Genomic DNA, 21,113 nt, shown 5'->3' on the forward strand with positions numbered 1-21,113 from the left:
TAAAAGGGGCATTCTTCCATCAAACAACTAGTGCAAAGATGCCCTTTCCCACTCAGCACAAATCTAAAGGGGTCCTTCTCTCACTATCCACCATTAATGGAGGGGCTTCTCCCCTTGACCATTAATGTAAGGGGGTCCTTCTCCCATTGGCCACCAATTTCAGGGGGTCTTTCTTCCAATGACCACCAATGTAAGGGGGTCCTTCTTCCACTGACCAACAATATAAAAGGTTCCTTCTCCCACTGCTCACCAATGTAAAAATGTCCTTCTTCAACTGACCACTAATGTAAGAGGTTCCTTTTACCACTGCTCACCAATGTAAGGGGGTCCTTCTCCCACTAATCAGCAATGTAAGTAGTTAATTTTACCACCGCTCATTAATGTAAGGGGGCACTTCTCCACTGACCATGAATGTAATGGAACAGTACAGATTTCACTGTCTGGCCATTTTTATGATTGAACTTCCATATTATTACTGAAAATAATTTTGTCATGAACAACGGTCCTGGGTTTCAAATAATAAAATAAATAATAAGAATAAACAAAGTCAATAGTATAGCTTTTTTGCATAACACATTTGTAGTCTCATTAGTTTCTTAGAATGTAGGGCAATTGGGAGGTCTTCTTCCAACCATAATAAACATAAACATTGTATATTATGCAGGCCTAACGCCAACTTAATAAACCCATTGACCTGTGACCAGTATAAATGCACACATGTAGTGCATTACAGATGTTAGCAAACAAAGTGGGGAGTGCTGAATTTTCAATTTATATACAGTAGGTAGTTGTAAAGGAGTATAATATATCTGATGATAACATTTAAGTTGAATAAACCTATCTCTGGAAGAGATAGCCGAAGACATATAGGACTTCTCAACATATTCCCAATCCAAATTGCCATTAGACTGGATAGCAGGAGTCGGTCTTTTTTAGTTTATAGCAATGCAGCATTGTACGTAGATATAAATTTAGTTTCATCCTAGGGCAGTGGTGGGCAACCTTTTTTTTCAACTGAGCCAAATCTCGCCAAAACCACGATTGAAATTTATTTTGAGAGCCACATTTTTAAAACTGAAAATACATCTCCCATATAGTAATTCATCCCCCATAGTAATTCATCCCCCATAGTAATTCATCCCCCATATAGTAATTCATCCCCCATAGTAATTCATCCCCCATATAGTAATTCATCCCCCATAGTAATTCATCCCCCATATAGTAATTCATCCCCCATATAGTAATTCATCCCCCATAGTAATTCATCCCCCATAGTAATTAATCCCCCATATAGCAATTCATCCCCCATATAGCAATTCATCCCCCATAGCAATTCATCCCCCATAGCAATTCATCCCCCATATAGTAATTCATCCCCCATATAGTAATTCATCCCCCATAGTAATTCATCCCCCATATAGTAATTCATCCCCCATAGTAATTAATCCCCCATATAGTAATTCATCCCCCATATAGTAATTCATCCCCCCTATAGTAATTCATTCCCCATATTAATTCATCCCCCATATAGTAATTCATCCCCCATATAGTAATTCATCCCCCCTATAGTAATTCATTCCCCATATTAATTCATTCCCCATATAGTAATTAATCCCCCATATAGTAATTCATCCCCCATAGTAATTCATCCCCCATATAGTAATTCATCCCCCATAGTAATTCATCCCCCCTATAGTAATTCATCCCCCCTATAGTAATTCATCCCCCATAGTAATTCATCCCCCATATAGTAATTCATTCCCCATATAGTAATTAATCCCCCATATAGTAATTCATCCCCCATAGTAATTCATCCCCCATAGTGATTCATCCCCCATAGTAATTCATCCCCCATATAGTAATTCATCCCCCATAGTAATTCATCCCCCATATAGTAATTCATCCCCCATAGTAATTCATCCCCCATATAGTAATTCATCCCCCATATAGTAATTCATCCCCCCTATAGTAATTCATTCCCCATAGTAATTCATCCCCCATATAGTAATTAATCCCCCATATAGTAATTCATCCCCCATAGTAATTAATCCCCCATATAGTAATTCATCCCCCATATAGTAATTCATCCCCCATAGTAATTCATCCCCCATATAGTAATTCATCCCCTATATAGTAATTCATCCCCCATAGTAATTCATCCCCCATATAGTAATTCATCCCCCATAGTAATTCATCCCCCCTATAGTAATTCATCCCCCCTATAGTAATTCATCCCCCATATAGTAATTCATTCCCCATATAGTAATTCATCCCCCATATAGTAAGTCCCCCATAGTAATTCATCCCCCCTATAGTAATTCATCCCCCATATAGTAAGTCCCCCATAGTAATTCATCCCCCATATAGTAATTCATCCCCCATAGTAATTCATCCCCCATATAGTAATTCATTCCCCATATAGTAATTCATCCCCCATATAGTAATTCATTCCCCATATAGTAATTCATCCCCCATATAGTAAGTCCCCCCTGTGTCAATTCACTTACCTTTGCTCCGCGCGTTCCTCTCGCCGTGTTCCCGCGCCGTTCTGGTCTTCAGGGCGGATTGTGAGAGGAGAGGAGTTCGTCACGCTGCCCCGCCTACATCCTGGCTGCCCCGCCTACATCCTGACAGCTGCAGAGTCCTGACTTTTGGGGCGGCCGCCAGAGAGGAGGGAGAGGAGGGGGCGGCCGCCCGAGAGGAGGGAGGGGAGCCGGCGCCCGGCACACAGAAGAACCGCATTTAAGTTTGTAAAGAGCCACATGTGGCTCGCGAGCCGCGGCTTGCCGACCACTGTCCTAGGGTAATAGAAGCTTTTTAAAGGGGTTTGTATAATTGCTACCATATCATGTCAAAGCTGGTAAGAGCATAGGAGTTTAGTATAAGAGATCACATATTCCAACTGTAGAGTCTTATATTTTTCATTGTAATAAAAAGAGCTAACATACAAATTTGAGGCCCAACGAGGACCAGACCCTGCAAAGGGAACCATGAGAAACTCAGGTAAACATGGGTTACCACAACTTGGGATCAACAATATCTAGAGCAACCATTCCAAACCAGTGCTCTGTGGAAACCTAAGGTTTTTAGGGGTTCCTTGGGTAGTGGCAGATTGACTTTCCAAATTATAGTTCTGGGGCCTATCTTTTCCTAACCAGTGTTCATTCCTAACCAGGGTTTATTTGAAGCCTCAGATTCCTCCAGAGGTTTTCAGGGGGTCCTCGGGCAGTGCCAAATAGATTTTTCAATTGATAATGTTGGGGCCAGCCCCTGGCAAAACCAATGGCCTGGCACTAACAATCTTTTAGCATTCATAGCACTAACCACAAAGGCCAACCTTGGGAAAAGAATAAATCACCTGAAGGATGAAGCCAGCATGAAGGCGTCTGTGTAAGGAGCAAGGAACACGGTGTCCAACCCTGCTCTTCTCACCAACTTGTGACAAAGGACTGGCCAATCTCACATCACGCTGTCACTTCCATAACAATGTCACTCTCAGCTGCACCCTGCACCACAATCTAGGTGCTTCTGCCTAAGAGAGATTGTCTCTGGGTTAAGTTACCAAGCAATTGACTCTTTAAGCTACCGCCACTTCCTTTTGAATGAGAAGGAGGAACTCATTATGTTAGCAATAAGAAATATGAAAAATAAAGGTCTGTACTCACATTGTCCCCACAGACAGGTATATTCAGAGATTTGTCATATACAGTAGCCCTCTTCAAGAAACATGGATTCTTTAGTTTGCATTAAAATCCTTAGAGACAGTTTTAACACTTTTCAAAATAGGGTTTACTAATGAAAATGGTGCAAATAAAATATTTACAGAAAAAAAAGGTGTTACAAAGAAACAAAGAGAAAAATAAAGCAACAGAGAATTAAGAAGGAGTTGAAAATGAAGAATACTTGCAAAGTCCTTGGTTTTAGCAGAGTTCTGTCAATCAGCAAGATGTTATTGTGACGGTGCACGGCGTCAGACCCCAGCCCTTCTCACCAACTCGTGACTAAAGGACCAGCCGATCTCGCACCGCGCTGTCACTTGCGTAACAATGCCACTCTCATTTGCGCCCTGCACAAAGATTTTCCAGCTCGCGGGACTGCAATCTATGTGCCAGCAGCCTGAGAGCGATTGTTACTGAGTCAGGCTAATTACGCAATTAACCCTTCACACTGCCACCACCACCTTTTTACAGAGAAGGAGGAAACTCACAAATCTTAGCAGTAACACTATGATATTAATATAAGAGTCTGTAATACACACTGTCACCACAGACAGATGTATTCAGAGGATTATTACATACAGTAGGACTCTTTAGAGAAGCTTTAGAGACAGTTCAACACTTTTCAGAAAATAGGATTTATTACTAAAAAGGTCAAAATGGTGCAATAAAAATATTTACAGAAAAAAATGTAACAAATATATAAAGAGAGCAATAAAACAACAGAGTAATAAAAGACAGAGTCCAATCGTCTGAACAAAGGCTGCTGTGGCTCTCAAGTCTCTGAGATGGTTCCTGTTCTATGTTAAAGGAGAGCTCTCTTTCTCCAGGCTGTCAGTCTTTTTCTATCATATTAAAGGGGTGTCTCCTGAGAACAAATGGCCAATCATTCAGTTTGGGGATGGGTGTTAGGCGGTAACCAAGGTTATGACTAAATCCCTTACAATTTCATACTACGGTCAATAACCTTCAATAGGCACAGGTAGCATCCTAGCAACTGGCAGACTAAGATTTAGAATTATATTCTAGACGCAGAGATGTCAAACTTAGCATATCTTGCCACTCCGGATGAAAGAGACTGCTTTATTTTCTTTTGTAGGTGCTAACGTAGGGATGTAAGGTGTCATGTGACTCATATTAAAGTGACCTATCCGAATATGTACTTCATATTAAGGTGCCCAGTTCCTGCTGAAGTTTATGAATTTGTATGAAAAGTGACTCATGTGGAATGTACATTTTATGGCACTAATGGCCTAACGGGTCATGACTGACTGAGTTATTGTTTTACGATCGGGCGGAGGAAAGTGGTTTTCAAGCAGACCCCCTGGAACCAGACTAATTAGTGGTTTACAGTCCTGGCCAGGACCCGCTCTTGAAGGAATCTATTCCCCATTTTCACAGCTCTTACTGTAAAGAAGCCTTTCCATATATGAAGGTTAAATATATTTTCCTCAAGATGTCGAGTGCCTTCCTTTGTAATGACCTGAAGGTGAATAACAACAAGTTCACTATATGGACCACTTATGTACTGTATTTATACAGGGGGATCACATCCTCCCTTAATCCCCTCTTCTAAAGACAGAATAAATTCAGTTCCTCTAATTTTTTCTCATAGCTGAGCTCCTCCATGCCTCTTATCAGTTTAGTTGCCTTTCTCTGCACTTTCTCCAGTTCCCCGATATCCTTCTTGTGAACTGTTGCCCAAAACTGAACTGCATATTCTGGATTGCAAATGTAAGACAGGAATTTCCCCACAGAAACCAACTTGTATACAGGGGCGGACTAACAACTCATGGGGCCCCTGTGGGGCAATACGGGATCATGGGGCCCCTGTGTCCTTGCCCAAACTCAAAAATGCCTATAAAAAGGTACCAGGGGCATCTCATGGGGCCCCCTACTGACCCCGGGCCCTTGGGCAGTGCCTGAGTTTCCAAATGGTCAGTCCGCCCCTGGATGGTCAGTCCGTCCCTGCTTGTATAGTATTTTATAACACATGGAAGAAAAAAAAAACTGTCACCCAATCTCAGCATTTTATACAACAGCTCCAGTAACTCCTAAACATAATATATATTTGATATCCCTGGTAATGTACTATGTACTGAGTGTACCACAAATAATCACTATACACATGTTTCCCTTCATTTTCAGATCTGACGGCACAATATAAACTCCTGATTGTAATTGTCAGTGTTGCACTGGTCTCTATATCTGGAGCTCTAACCATCATTCTGTTACTCATCAAACAAAGAAAAGAACGTAAGTAAAATTGGGAAATGTCACCAAGAGAATTTACATAGAGTTTTTAAAATTATACGAAATTGATGAAAAGGATATTACTTCTTTCTGGCCATAGTCTGGCAGTTATAGTTTATTGCTCCAAAAAAGGGCATCCAAAAGGCACTGGGAATTTGATGTGAGTTTAAACATTGAGGGGGCAAAAAACACTTAAAGAGCCCAGTGGCTTAGGTTAGGCTGCTCAAAACCGACAAGGCTACCCTCCAGTGGGTACCCCAGCAGGTCACCAGAAATTAACGTGCATAAATAGAAGGAGCGCCAAACCAAAAGATAAAATTGGCCAACATTTCAGGGGTCAAAGGAACTCCCATTTCATCAGGGCAAAACATGATAACTAAACAAAAAAACATAATAATATAATGTAAATATACTTGAGATTGATAAAATTGTGAGCCTAATAATTATAAAACATAATGGGTAACATACATATACATGTGTGTACACATACATGCATAGAAATGAAAATGAAAGCGAAGAGGAGAAACTGAAGAGATGAGGAAATATCACATAGTAAATGATGAGGTGCAATGGATTCATTTTTGGAATTAAGAACTTGCCAACCATGCTATAGCCGAATGATGGCTACAGCATGGTTGTCCAGTCCTGGGAGGGTGTCATATGACGTCTTTCCAGGACGTGCCCTCCCGCATGCCCCCAGCGGTGCTCACCTGGCACTCTTTATGATTGCTGTGTCCTACGGACACAGCTGATCACATGCTGAGGTAAAAGGCCAATCACAGCAGCCTTTTACCATGTGATCAGCTGTGTCCATTGACACAGAAGATTATCGAGTAAATACAGTTGCTGGTTATAAGCTGCACTTGCCGATAACCGGCAAATGACACAGAGGACATTTATTTTATTTATTTCAGGTACTTATATAGCACCGTCAATTTACGCAGCGCTTTACATATATATATTGTACATTCACATCAGTCCCTAACCTTCAAGGAGTGTACAATCTAAGGTCCCTAACTCACATCCATACATACACATACTAGGGCCAATTTAGACAGGAGCCAATTAACCTACCAGTATGTCTTTGGAGAGTGGGAGGAAACCAGACTATCTGGAGGAAACCCACGCAGGCACAGGGAGAACATGCAAACTCCAGGCAGGTGGTGCCGTGGTCGGGATTTGAACCAGCGACCCTAGTACTGCCAGGCAGAAGTGCTAACCATTTAGCCACTGTGCTGCCCTGATTATCAGTGCCCAGCAGTGCCGCCCATCAGTGCTGCCCAGCAGTGCCACCCAGTGGTTGCGCCCATCAGTGCCGTCAGTCAGTGCCGCCAGTCAGCACCGACCATCAATGTCACCCATCAGTGCTACCTATCAGTGCCCATGATTGCTGCATATCAGTGCTGCAGCATCATTTCAGCAGCATCAATGCCCACCAGTGCCGCCTCATCAGTGCCACCTCATCAGTGTAGCTTATCAGTGTCCATCAGTGCTGCCTAGCCATGTCACCTCATCAGTGTCTATCAGTGCTGCCTATCAGTGCCCATCAGTGCTGCCTACCAGTGCAGCCTCATCAACGCACATCAGTGAAGGAGAAAAATTACCTGTTTGCAAAATTTTATAATAGAAACAAAGAAAAAAAACTTTTTCTTCAAGATTTTTGCTTTTTTTTTTGTTTATAGTGCAAAAAATAAAACCCCCATAGGCGTTTAAATACCACCAAAACAAAGCTCTATTTGTGTGAAAAAAATTATACAAATTTCCTATGGGTACAGTGCTGCATGACTGCGCAATTGTCATTCAAAGTGTGAAAGCACTGAAAGCTGAAAATTGGCCTGGGCATGAACAGGGTAAAAGTGCCCAGTAGGCAAGGGGTTAATATTATCAGTCTACTAACCAAGAAGAATCTAATAATAATAATCCTGAAAATGAACCCAGAAGTACACTGGACTGGTGGAGAGGGTGCAGGCTCAGCACGTCCCTCTTGATGTAACATACAAGTTACAGTGTGTAGTGACACAGGACAGTACTTTCAGATGAATTCAATATTTTTACTGCACACGTTGTGAAAGCTCATCTCTAAGTCAGGGAACAGCCTTAATATTGAACTTTCACATGACCACAATCTCTGCCTAGTACCGACTCCCGAGCATTGATGAGCATGTTCTGTACAAACGGTACCCCCCGCCTGCAGGGCAATGTACATCCCACCCACAAGTTGATAGCGCGGAAGCAATGTCCGAAGTAAGTGTCTTCAGTCATATTTTATGTTTTTCTATAAAGTTCAGTTGTAAGGGTTCAACTAAAGTTTTCAAGTGCTGGAGAATGCTGAACAGTATGAGGAAATCAATTCATGAAAAAGGGGAGCAGATCATATAAAGTGCTGAATACAGGAATATGAAGAGGTGACTAGAGTGGAAGAATAAAGTTTAGTTCCAAACCCATTGTGCAGATGTACTATCAAGTAATAAACAGTTTGAAATTCTTCTTCTTTTCTTACAGGTCTCCCAAAGGTGAGAGCGATCACCCGCTCTTCAGGTGGGATTTTTAGTTTAAATGTAGATCATTTCTTCCCAGAAGCTATTACTGTATCCTGGGAGGTGATCCAGCCACCATCAAGCACAACGCGCTGTCCCATTGTCTCTAGCCTTGTGATGCATCAGAACCAAGATGGAACCTTCAATGCCACCAGCACTTGTGAAAGCCTCAGAGGGGAGATCCAGGAAAATGAACCTTTTATTGTGCGAGCTGTGGTACAACACGAAAAACTGAAAAACCCGAAATACAGAGAATGGAGAAGCAATGATAATCAAGGTGTGGGCAATATTCTGATAATGATTCTACTTGCACAAAGCTTGTAGATGTGTTCTCCTCTGTACATTATTCCACAAATATGGAGGTTGATTAAATCTATATAATAAACAACCCTTTGCTGTTATCTTTTTCAGAATTCCTTGCAAGGCCAAAAGTAGAGATGATACAAATACCAAAATTGTTTGCCAACCAACAAACACAACTACAATATAGAATATCACACTTTTACCCCGATGAGCTGAGTGTGAATTGGAGTATGAAAGATCATTTAAGTGGGCACATAAGTCAAATAAATGATGGTGGGAGATACAGGATTCCAGACAGCAGATCCCAGCTCCAACCAGATAAAACATTTACCTATACAGGACTTCTGGATTTCACCCCATCAATAGTGGATCATGGGTCAGAGGTCATCTGTACAGTTTGCCATCCCAGTCTGGAGAAACCAATAGAGAGGACAACTGGACCCATACAAGTGATGGGTAAGTACCTCCAGATATACAATGGATTAGCCTGTAGAGTTATCAGATCTCTTCCTGAACCTGTGAAAGAGCCAAAGCAATGTTATCCATTCCACGGAATACAGGCATTTCCACGCAACTAGTCACAGTAATTCAGCCTGCAACAAGTCCGGGCAAAAAAGACGGGCCCGTTTTCCAATTAGGTCAATATTTTGACAGTTTGTAATAATATTACAGCACTTTAAATTAATGCTATTGGGTTGGAAGAGAGCTACAAAGTTACATAGTTATTCAGGTTTAAAACGGACATTAGTCCATCCAGTTCAACCAAAACAAAATTAGCCTGTTCTTTGCCCTGGAGCACTGTCAGAGCTCCCGGGTATGACCAGAGGTATGTGACTGATGCAGGGAAACGCAGACTTCAGATATGTTATAAACAATGTAATTTATTAACACTAACAATACAAACATAAACGCAGTGCAATACTAAAACATAACACAGTGCAAACAAACCAAACCAACCACCCACAGATAACAGTACATACAATGCAAGCGTCGTCAGGCAGGCCGGGTCAATATCAATAGGGCAGGTAGGTACAGGGGGAGCAAGCGGAGATTGGTCGGGGTCACAGGCCAGGTTCAGCAGGTAGCAAGCAGCGTAGTACAGAGGGTCAGGCAGAGGGATGGTCAGGGTCACAAGCCAGGGATCAGAACAGGTAGCAAGCAGCGTGGTACAGAGGGTCAGGCAGAGGGATGGTCAGGAGCGAGCCGGGATCAGAGCAGGAGAAGTCAGCAGCGGTTCAGATCAGGCAGGGTCAGCAAAGGAACAGAAACAGGATGCAGGACAGATACAGGGCCCAGGACAAACACACACCAAGGCAGAGTCTGTGGGTCTGGCCATCCCTTAAATACCCCAGCATAATCAGTTCCAGGTGTTAGCTGGCTGCAAAGTTGAGTCTCTGATTGCTGGGAGCACCCGCTGGCCAGCCCTGGTACTGCAGATCAAAAGGCAGGTGAGTCCCACCATTGCTGGCCAGTCCATTCCTGACAGTACCCCCCCCTCAAGGAGCGGCCTCAGGACGCTCCAAACAGTCCTAGCTGGGAAAAATGTTCCACCGCCCGGGTCTGGTAACTGGCGGGATATCAAAGACTGGCACTCCGGGCAGGACTCCGGGCAGCGGTACACTGCCCGGAGTCCAGCCCGATGTGCCTCTGCCCGGAGTCCAGCCTTTGCCTGGTGTGCCTCTGCCCGATGTGCCTCTGCCCGGTGCGCCTGGGGGCCCGATGCCGGTCGCCCCGCCCGGGGGCCCGGTGCCTGCTGCTCCGCCCGGGCAGAGGCACATCGGGCTTGACTCCGGGCAGACTCCGGGCAGAGGCACATCGGGCTGGACTCCGGGCAGAGGCACATCGGGCTGGACTCCGGGCAGAGGCACATCGGGCTGGACTCCGGGCAGAGGCACATCGGGCTGGACTCCGGGCAGAGGCACATCGGGCAGAGGCACATCGGGCTGGACTCCGGGCAGAGGCACATCGGGCTGGACTCCGGGCAGAGGCACATCGGGCTGGACTCCGGGCAGAGGCACTCCGGGCAGCGGCACACCGGGCAGAAGCACATCGGGCTGGACTCCGGGCAGAGGCACATCGGGCTGGACTCTGGGCAGAGGCACATCGGGCAGAGGCACATCGGGCAGAGGCACATCGGGCAGGACTCCGGGCAGAGGCACATCGGGCAGGACTCCGGGCAGAGGCACATCGGGCAGGACTCCGGGCAGAGGCACATCGGGCAGGACTCCGGGCAGAGGCACATCGGGCTGGACTCCGGGCAGAGGCACATCGGATTACCAGGCGAAGCAGCAGGCAGCGGGCCCCCAGGCGGAGCAGCAGGCACCGGGCCCCCGGGCGGAGCAGCAGGCACCGGGCCCGCGGGCGGAGCAGCAGGCACCGGGCCCGCGGGCGGAGCAGCAGGCACCGGGCCCCCGGGCGGAGCAGCAGGCACCGGGCACCGGGCCCCGGGCGGGGCGACCGGCATCGGGCCCCCAGGCGGGGCGACAGGCATCGGACCCCCAGGCGGGGCAACAGGCATCGGACCCCCAGGCGGGGCGACAGGCATCGGACCCCCAGGCGGGGCGACAGGCATCGGGCCCCCAGACGGAGCGACAGGCATCGGGCCCCCAAGCGGGGCGACAGGCATCGGGCCCCCAGGCGGGGCGACAGGCATCGGGCCCCCAGGCGGAGCGGCGGGCGCCGGACCCCCAGATGGAGCGACAGGTCTCGGGCCCTCAGGCAGAGCGGCGGGCACCGGACCCCCAGGTGGAGCGACAGGTCTCGGGCCCTCAGGCGGAGCGGCGGGCGCCGGACCCCCAGGTGGAGCGACAGGTCTCAGGCCCCCAGGCGGGGCGGCGGGCGCCGGACCCCCAGGCGGAGCGGCGGGCGCCGGACCCCCAGGCGGAGCGACAGGTCTCGGGCCCCCAGGCGGAGCGGCGGGCACCGAGTCACCAGGCACGACAGTGGGCTCCGAGTCAACTGGCATGACCGCTGGCACTGGGTCAGACATTGGATTGTCTGACTGGACAGCGGGCATCGGGTCACCAGGCATCAAGTCATTTGGCTCGACAGCGAGCACCGCGTCATCTGGCAAGGCAGTGGGCTCCGAGTCAACAGGCACGACAGTGGGCACCGGGTCATCAGGTACCGGATTGCCTGGCTCGACAGCGGGCATCGGGTCACCAGGTATGACAGCGGGCACTGGGTCACCAGGCATCAGGTCATTTGGCTCGACAGCGGGCACCGCGTCATCTGGCAAGGCAGTGGGCTCCGAGTCAACTGGTATGACCGCGGGCACTGGGTCAGACATTGGATCGTCTGACTGGACAGCGGGCATCGGGTCACCAGGCATCAGGTTATTTGGCTCGACAGCAGGCACCGCGTCATCTGGCAAGGCAGTGGGCTCCGAGTCAATTGGCATGATAGCGGGCACCGGATCAGGTACCGGATCATCTGGATCAACAGCGGGCATCGAGTCAACTGGCCTAATAGGATCGTCAGGCTGGATCAGTTCATCATGCTGGGTAGAGGCATCATGCTGGGTAGAGGCATCAGGCTGAATGCCGGCGTCCGGCTGAGTAGAGGCTTCAGGCTGAGTAGAGGCTTCAGGCTGAGTAGAGGCTTCAGGCTGAAGAGAGGCTTCAGGCTGAAGAGAGGCTTCAGGCTGAGTAGAGGCTTCAGGCTGAAGAGAGGCTTCAGGCTGAAGAGAGGCATCAGGCTGAAGAGAGGCATCAGGCTGAAGAGAGGCATCAGGCTGCGTACAGGCATCAGGCTGAGTACAGGCATCAGGCTGAGTACAGGCATCAGGCTGAGTAGAGGCTTCAGGCCGAGTAGAGGCATCAGGCCGAGTAGAGGCATCAGGCCGAGTAGAGGCTTCAGGCTGAACCACGGAAGGCAGGTTCACCGGTTTGGATACTGGCAGGATGGTATTGGTTGGAAAGAATTTTCGCTTTTTTCTGGTTTTAACTACTGGAGCACTGCAAGTAAACGCAGGTCTGCAAACGAATGGAGCAGCTGGAGACAGAGAAGAACTGGAGGATGGAACAGGAGAGGGAGCAGTTGCTACAGAGGGCTTTTTTACAGGGTTAAAGGCAGGATAGGTGCAGCGAGTGGGAACAGGGTACTGACATGCGGTAGATAGCAGGGCAGGAGGAGCTGTTGGGAATGCAGGAATAGAGCCTTGAGGAAATAGATTAGAAGCAGGACTGGGTCTTTGTAAGCTGACTGAGGCTGGGTGCAACAAGTCTGTCCATGTCTGCAGTATGGGTTGAACAAAGCTGAGCTTACACAAAGCCTGTCTGACCAAAGACTGCACTGCGTTTATACAATCTCTTAGTGTCTGTGGTGAACATGTGGAATAACGCTCCAGAAAGTAACCCACATCATCCTCTATAACCACACCAGGGACTCTACCTGGTCTGCACTAAATGGTGGCAAAAATTCATCCCTGCATTCGGGGGTACCAGATGAAACCAACTCAGCACAAACCTCAATCAAAGGCTGCACCTCAGAGAACTCTGTGCCCTGATCTACTAGGCAATGAGCGATCCGTATACATTCTAGCAGTTCATCCCGGGTATACTCCTTCAGAGTTTGATAAGCATACTCCCTGTCATCAAACACTAGCAGATATAAATACGCAACCTCATCCAGATCCATCCTTCCCATCAACAAGCCAAGATGGCTTCCCTGTGCAGCCACTTCTGGTCAGGATTGGCCTTGGTGTAATGTCAGAGCTCCCGGGTATGACCAGAGGTATGTGACTGATGCAGGGAAACGCAGACTTCAGATATGTTATAAACAATGTAATTTATTAACACTAACAATACAAACATAAACACAGTGCAATACTAAAACATAACACAGTGCAAACAAACCAAACCAACCACCCACAGATAACAATACATACAATGCAAGCGTCGTCAGGCAGGCCGGGTCAATATCAATAGGGCAGGTAGGTACAGGGGGAGCAAGCGGAGATTGGTCGGGGTCACAGGCCAGGTTCAGCAGGTAGCAAGCAGCGTAGTACAGAGGGTCAGGCAGAGGGATGGTCAGGGTCACAAGCCAGGGATCAGAACAGGTAGCAAGCAGCGTGGTACAGAGGGTCAGGCAGAGGGATGGTCAGGAGCGAGCCGGGATCAGAGCAGGAGAAGTCAGCAGCGGTTCAGATCAGGCAGGGTCAGCAAAGGAACAGAAACAGGATGCAGGACAGATACAGGGCCCAGGACAAACACACACCAAGGCAGAGTCTGTGGGTCTGGCCATCCCTTAAATACCCCAGCATAATCAGTTCCAGGTGTTAGCTGGCTGCAAAGTTGAGTCTCTGATTGCTGGGAGCACCCGCTGGCCAGCCCTGGTACTGCAGATCAAAAGGCAGGTGAGTCCCACCATTGCTGGCCAGTCCATTCCTGACAAGCACACTGTTCTCTACCAGAATTGTTGTTGAGGTGCCTGCCCTAGATGACCAGCCATGCATTGCAAAGTGACACTGGCACAGTCCTCCATCCAGATTCAGTAACCCACTGAAGAAAATGGTAGGGAAGAACCTTTTTGAGGTAGGATTATTCCTCTAACTAGGACACGGACCAAACAGAACCATAAGTACATCACTGTACATGCACCAGGCTAGGGCACACAGTCCTTCATCTTAAGTGGGGCATATGAAATAGCTGAAATAAGACCTCTGTGGTTACCTGGCATTTAATACAGAGTTCTCCTTTTTGCCACGCTGGAAATAGGGTAATGTGCATTGCACTGATAATGTCTTTATATTGTAATTTTTGTGCCATTTTTTGGCCTACCCTGTGCCTTAGCGTTTGATGTAAACTTGTACATGTTTTTATTAAGATGAATAAAAACATTTTTGTTAAAAAAAAAAAGAAATAGCTGAAAGTTGCCCAGGCACACTATTGGCAGGGAAGTAATTGTATTATTAAGTCATTGTGCATGTGTCGGAGAACTTTTTCTGTAAATGGCAGACAGTCTATATGTCGTCTTAAAAAAAGATGTGATTTAACTAATTGTTTGAATTTGTTTTCTTTGGTTTCTGTTATCACCTTTATCCAACTATTGTATACTGTATATTACATTCTTGTCTCTTATAGCAAAGCCCAAAGTCCAGCAGCCCATACAACTCCCCATTCATGACTCAGGAGATATGGTGGCAACTTTCAGCCTTCTCGACTTTCACCCAGAAGATATAACAGTCACTTGGACTTATGGGCCAACCCTGGAGAAGAAGCCATCAGAGGAGGAAATCAGTATTAATCCAGATGGCACATTTATTGTCACCAGTCAGTGTACTGTTCCTGGAAATCTCTTTGAAAACCCGCAATTTAAAGTCAGAGTGACATGGAACCATCAATCCATGGAGAATGAGGAATATAGAGAAATATCTGTACAAGATCCCGGTTAGAAAATATATAAATATTGCTGGAGACATTGTGAACTTAGATTACAGAGCCATCTGAAACATGAACTGTCAGTGTTGGGCAATGAGATACTCAGTTTAATATTCCAGCCTACTATGACATTATGTAAAATAGATGGTGAGCAGTTACTATAGACAACATAGACATCTTCTTATCAGACACTTTTATTGTATATGTGAGATCAAGAAGCTGACGTTTGTAGAAGTACATGTCACCACCTACTCCCAGCATGCACAAATTCATGGTACACTTCTAGTATGGTACTATATATGTTGTAAGAAGCAATGTAACAGACACATGTAACCAATTTACATTTTTCTTTCGGAGGTCAGTGGGAATAATGTCCCATACATTAGTGGTCAGTGAGAAAAATGCCCCTTGGCGACTAGTGGGAAAAATGCTCCTTAAATTGGTGATCAGTGGGAAGAATGCCCCTTACATTGGTGATCAGTGGGAGGAATGCCCCTTACATTGGTGTTCAGGGGGAAGAATGCTCCTTACATTGGTGTTCAAGGGGAAGAATGCTCCTTACATTGGTGGTCAGTGAGAAGAATGCTCCTTACATTGGTGATCAGTGAGAAGAATGCTCCTTATATTGGTGGTCAGTGGGAGGAATGCCCCTTACATTGGTGATCAGTGGGAGGAATACCCCTTACATTGGTGATCAGTGGGAGGAATGCCCCTTACATTGGTGATCAGTGGGAGGAATGCCCCTTACATTGGTGATCAGTGGGAGGAATGCCCCTTACATTGGTGATCAGTGGGAGGAATGCCCCTTACATTGGTGATCAGTGGGAGGAATGCCCCTTACATTGGTGATCAGTGGGAGGAATGCCCCTTACATTGGTGACCAGTGGGAAGAATGCTCCTTACATTGGTGACCAGTGGGAAGAATGCTCCTTACATTGGTGATCAGTGGGAGGAATGCCCCTTACATTGGTGGTCAGTAGGAAGAATGCTTCTTATGGAAGGAATGCATCTTACATTGGTGGTTAGTGGGAAGAATGCTTCCTACATTGGTGGTCAGTGGGAAGAATGCTTCTTATGAAAAGAATGCATCTTACATTGGTGGTTAGTGGTAAGAATGCTCCTGTCACGGTGTAAGGTCAGGTTCAGAGACCAATTGCTACAGCAGTTGTAAGGCTTACCTGAAACCAGCAGGATTGGAACACCAGCGGGTCACCCTGGGAATGACGCAGGCTCACCTGAGGTGCAGGGTCTAAGTATCCACCGGTCTTCCCCAGATCTTCTAATGGTGGAGATGGATTTGGCTGCATGTGAATACCAGGTCGCAGTCTCAGGATCACCCCACCAGGGGAAGGGCAAGCTGGAAACCGATAGCGGATCAAACATTTCAGGAATAAGACAAAAGCGGAGTCAGTCACGAGCCAAAAGTCGGTCACAAACGATATAGGCGGCAGCAGTAAAGATGAGCGGGATATTGGCTGGAAGGCACAATAATCTGGCAAGGAGTAGGTCCAAGGATATGGCTTATATAGGAAGTTCATGGGAGGAGCAAGGAGTTCAAAGTTCAAGAGCAAACAAGGCACAAGGCAGGATTATCCAATAGATGAGGCAGAGTGTTGTCCAGCATCCTAGGTAGCTCAGTGAGAAGAGTTACTGCCTGAAACAGTAGAAGTCCCAGGCCCTGACAGCTCCCTACATTGGTGGTCAGTGGGAAGAATGCTTCTTATGAAAAGGATGCATCTTACATTGGTGGTCAGTGGGAAGAATGCTCCCTACATTGGTGGTCAGTGGAAAGAATGCTTCTTATGGAAAGTATGCATCTTACATTGGAGGTTAGTGGTAAGAATGCTCCCTACATTGGTGGTCAATGGGAAGAACGCTTCTTATGGAAAGAATGCTTCTTACATTGATGGTTAGTGGGAAGAATGCTCCCTACATTGGTGGTCAATGGGAAGAATGCTCCTGCTGCTTGCTATGACAAGAAACAATGGTCCCAGAATTATGCAAGTACCACCAAATGGGAGGTCAATTAGCCAGAGCTCAAGTAACCCTTAGCAACAACCGCAGGAATCCTATGGTTCCATGAAGCCCTACTTAAGAACGGCTGTCTTATAGAGCTGTTGATGCAAAAAGTTGCCGAACCCAGCAGTGCTTCCAAAAATATCTCTAGCAAATCTCTTCAGCTTGTAGATGCTATTGCAGTCTGAAGATGGAAGTGTGCCTCTGTTTAATACAATACAGCAATCAAAAGTATCAGGGTATTTTTATCTGACCATGGTATTTATTAAAACAGTCTACCAAGAAAAAGCTTTATATGTTACTATAAAATGAATTAGTCATAGGGGTTGATTTACTAAACCTGGACAATGCAAAATCTGGTGCAGCTTTGCATAGAAACCAATCAGCTTCCGGGTTTTTCTTTCTCAAAGCTTAACTGAACAAGCTGAAGATAGAAGCTGATTGGCTCCCATGCACAGCTGCACCAGATTTTACACTCTCCAGTTTTAGTAAATCACCCCCATAGAGTTACTGTCATGTTAACTAACATGTAATAACATTGATCAATTTGGCTACTAGTTTTCAGCGACCTTTGATTCAAGATGTGTTTAAGGTGCAACTGTATGAACCAACTTACTTATATGTTCCACATTTTACTTTTAGATTTTCCTTGGCATCCAAGAGTTGAAGAAATCACCCCAATCATTCTGCAAGTACAGAAAACATCCACGTTGAAGTGTAAAGTCTCTGGCTATTTCTTTGGAAACACAAAAGTGACTTGGTTAGAGAAGAAGGGAGGATCTATAACAGATTGTTCTCACAATACAGACTTATACAACATTTCGGAAATAAAACATGAGAGAATGGCTGATAATTCCTATCAGTGCTCCCCTTCCCTATCCTTCATACCGAAATCAGTCACTGATCTGGAGTTTATCTGCAGAGTGGAACATCCCAGCCTGGAGCATCCGATAGAACAAAGTACAGGACCAGCTAGGGCAAATGGTGAGTCTCTTACAGAAACAGAATTTTATAGGAACACGCTAAAAATCCCAAAAACCAAACAACCATTGCACCAACAAAACTAATGCTGGGAAATAATGTGAATCCATGTAAGTGAATATATAAACTCATTGATGCCAATTTAAAATGAAGTTAAAGGGGTGCTTTTAGCGCCATTACTACCAATATTATTGAAGACTTAATTATGTTACTTTTTGTGATGAACTTCTAAATATACCCAATCTATCTCAAAAATTCAATAAACCCACATATTCCAAAAGGGTGATAATCAAATCTAAACCTAAAATGATAAACCACCCAACCAATATATAATCAGAAATGATCAAACAATGAAATAATAAAATATAACAATCAAAATAATAATAAAGATAATAAAATAAAATAAATGTCCAAATCTCTAAAGAAATATAAAATAAATGTCCAAATCTCCAAAAAAAAGTTCTTTTATGTGTTCAGTGAAGCAAAACGATTCCAAAAATTCCTTGATATCCTCAAAGAAAAAGAAAAAATCATAGTGTAATACCCTAAATATAAGTATATATACACTTCACTCTGTGCAAACTCAAATCACATCAAAAAAATAGTGAAAAATCAATAAAGTAAAAATAAACGTGAGAAATCGTGATCACTCCAATCTCAGGTGAATAGTGATACTAGGTACCAGTACCCTTAGTACTCCAGCCAAAAATGATGCTAAATACTATTACCCTCTTAAGATATATTCAGGCATATACTGTTAAACAGGAAAGGTATTTCTCCATCTTTCTTATCCCGGGGTGTTCCTCATATGGACAAAGAAAGGCTCTATCAGGCAGATTCCATAAAAAGATACAAAATTTAATCCAAACTTACATGTAAAAAAACGTTATCCAGCTCTCAGCACTGAACATTTCAATCTCAGGTTGAAAACCGATTGTTTCCAACCGACAAAATGGCCGCGGCGACACTTCCGGTTAGCGTGCGTGCGTGATGACGTCACTCCCCTAGCGCGTTTCGTCACTTCCGGACTTCATCTGAAGGGATACAGACGTCTCATTGGTCTCTCCTTATATTCCACTGTCTTTCAATGGGATGAGGCCGGATCCGCCATTTTGAATGAGGGAAACATCGCAAATAACCCCATACAGCCTACTGCAGACCCACAATACCCGGAAATGAAGCTAGCAATTGTAAACTCATATCATCAACGATAAAACCATATACTCACAACCTTTCTAAACATAGAATCAATAGATAATCCACTCGCATGTAGATAGTATATATTCACTACCTCTAAAGAATAAGCATGTTGAATATATTATAATAATACCCACCCTATCCCACTCTATCTCTCAATATAGCATACCAAGTAAAATACAGCAAACAACTTGGCATAACATATTGTACATCTCCTATTCATATATATATTTTTGATAAATTCACAATATAATGTATGACCATATTAGGTATCACAATATCATGCCTAATACTCCCTCTAGTGGTCATATTGTATTAATACTACTGATCCCATTATATAATATAAAACCAATAAAACCAATCTATATATTAATTAGTTATCAATATATTAACGATAAATGTCCCTATTAATATAGCCACCGCTCTACTTATTTCAATGGAATATATAATCCCTATGAGTTAAAATTAAAAATAAAATATAAATTAAAATATGTAGGTATATATATATAAACACACATACATCTACAGATATAAACTACTGTTAATTTCAAATACACTATTTTAAAATTATTATAAAAAAATTACCAAAATTTAATTCTATTTCTGCTCCATATTTTATCTATCTGAAATAAAACAATTCAAGTCTAGCTCTATATTCAGTCCCTTTGGTTTCAATGTGTTCATCCTAAAAATCCAAAAAGTTTCATTTTGTGAAGTCCGGAAGTGACGAAACGCGCTAGGGGAGTGACGTCATCACGCACGCACGCTAACCGGAAGTGTCGCCGCGGCCATTTTGTCGGTTGGAAACAATCGGTTTTCAACCTGAGATTGAAATGTTCAGTGCTGAGAGCTGGATAACGTTTTTTTACATGTAAGTGTGGATTAAAATTTGTATCTTTTTATGGAATCTGCCTGATAGAGCCTTTCTTTGTCCATATGAGGAACACCCCGGGATAAGAAAGATGGAGAAATACCTTTCCTGTTTAACAGTATATGCCTGAATATATCTTAAGAGGGTAATAGTATTTAGCATCATTTTTGGCTGGAGTACTAAGGGTACTGGTACCTAGTATCACTATTCACCTGAGATTGGAGTGATCACGATTTCTCACGTTTATTTTTACTTTATTGATTTTTCACTATTTTTTTGATGTGATTTGAGTTTGCACAGAGTGAAGTGTATATATACTTATATTTAGGGTATTACACTATGATTTTTTCTTTTTCTTTGAGGATATCAAGGAGTTTTTGGAATCGTTTTGCTTCACTGAACACATAAAAGAACTTTTTTTTGGAGATTTGGACATTTATTTTATATTTCTTTAGAGATTTGGACATTTATTTTATTTTATTATCTTTATTATTATTTTGATTGTTATATTTTATTATTTCATTGTTTGATCATTTCTGATTATATATTGGTTGGGTGGTTTATCATTTTAGGTTTAGATTTGATTATCACCCTTTTGGAATATGTGGGTTTATTGAATTTTTGAGATAGATTGGGTATATTTAGAAGTTCATCACAAAAAGTAACATAATTGATTATTCACTTCCTAGGGAGGAAGTAGTGTTTTGTGGCTATTTAGGAGCTTTTGATTGATTATTGAAGACTTGTAATAGTGGGTATCTAATAATTTCTTTGACTCTGTTATATTATTTAAATCATTTACATTTAATAGGAAAAAGATGAATCTTATTTAAAAAATTGTGCAACATGAGAGACATCA

General features: G+C 44.4%; 1 protein-coding gene across 1 annotated transcript in view; it reads left to right on the forward strand.

The window, feature by feature from the left end:
• LOC149472061 (uncharacterized) overlaps positions 1-21,113 on the forward strand; it is an 86,681-nt gene that overhangs the window by 49,725 nt on the left and 15,843 nt on the right. The window contains exons 6-10 of the mRNA XM_089693199.1: positions 5,865-5,972; positions 8,472-8,783; positions 8,918-9,265; positions 14,893-15,198; positions 17,848-18,189. Of these exons, the coding sequence (XP_089549325.1) occupies positions 5,865-5,972; positions 8,472-8,783; positions 8,918-9,265; positions 14,893-15,198; positions 17,848-18,189 (1,416 nt within the window). The remainder of the gene's footprint in view (positions 1-5,864; positions 5,973-8,471; positions 8,784-8,917; positions 9,266-14,892; positions 15,199-17,847; positions 18,190-21,113) is intronic.

This window comes from Staurois parvus, unplaced genomic scaffold, assembly GCF_062004578.1.
Source record: "Staurois parvus isolate SC_StPar_1 unplaced genomic scaffold, SC_StPar_1.0 ptg000024l, whole genome shotgun sequence".
In the NCBI taxonomy this organism is placed as follows: Eukaryota; Metazoa; Chordata; class Amphibia; order Anura; family Ranidae; genus Staurois; species Staurois parvus.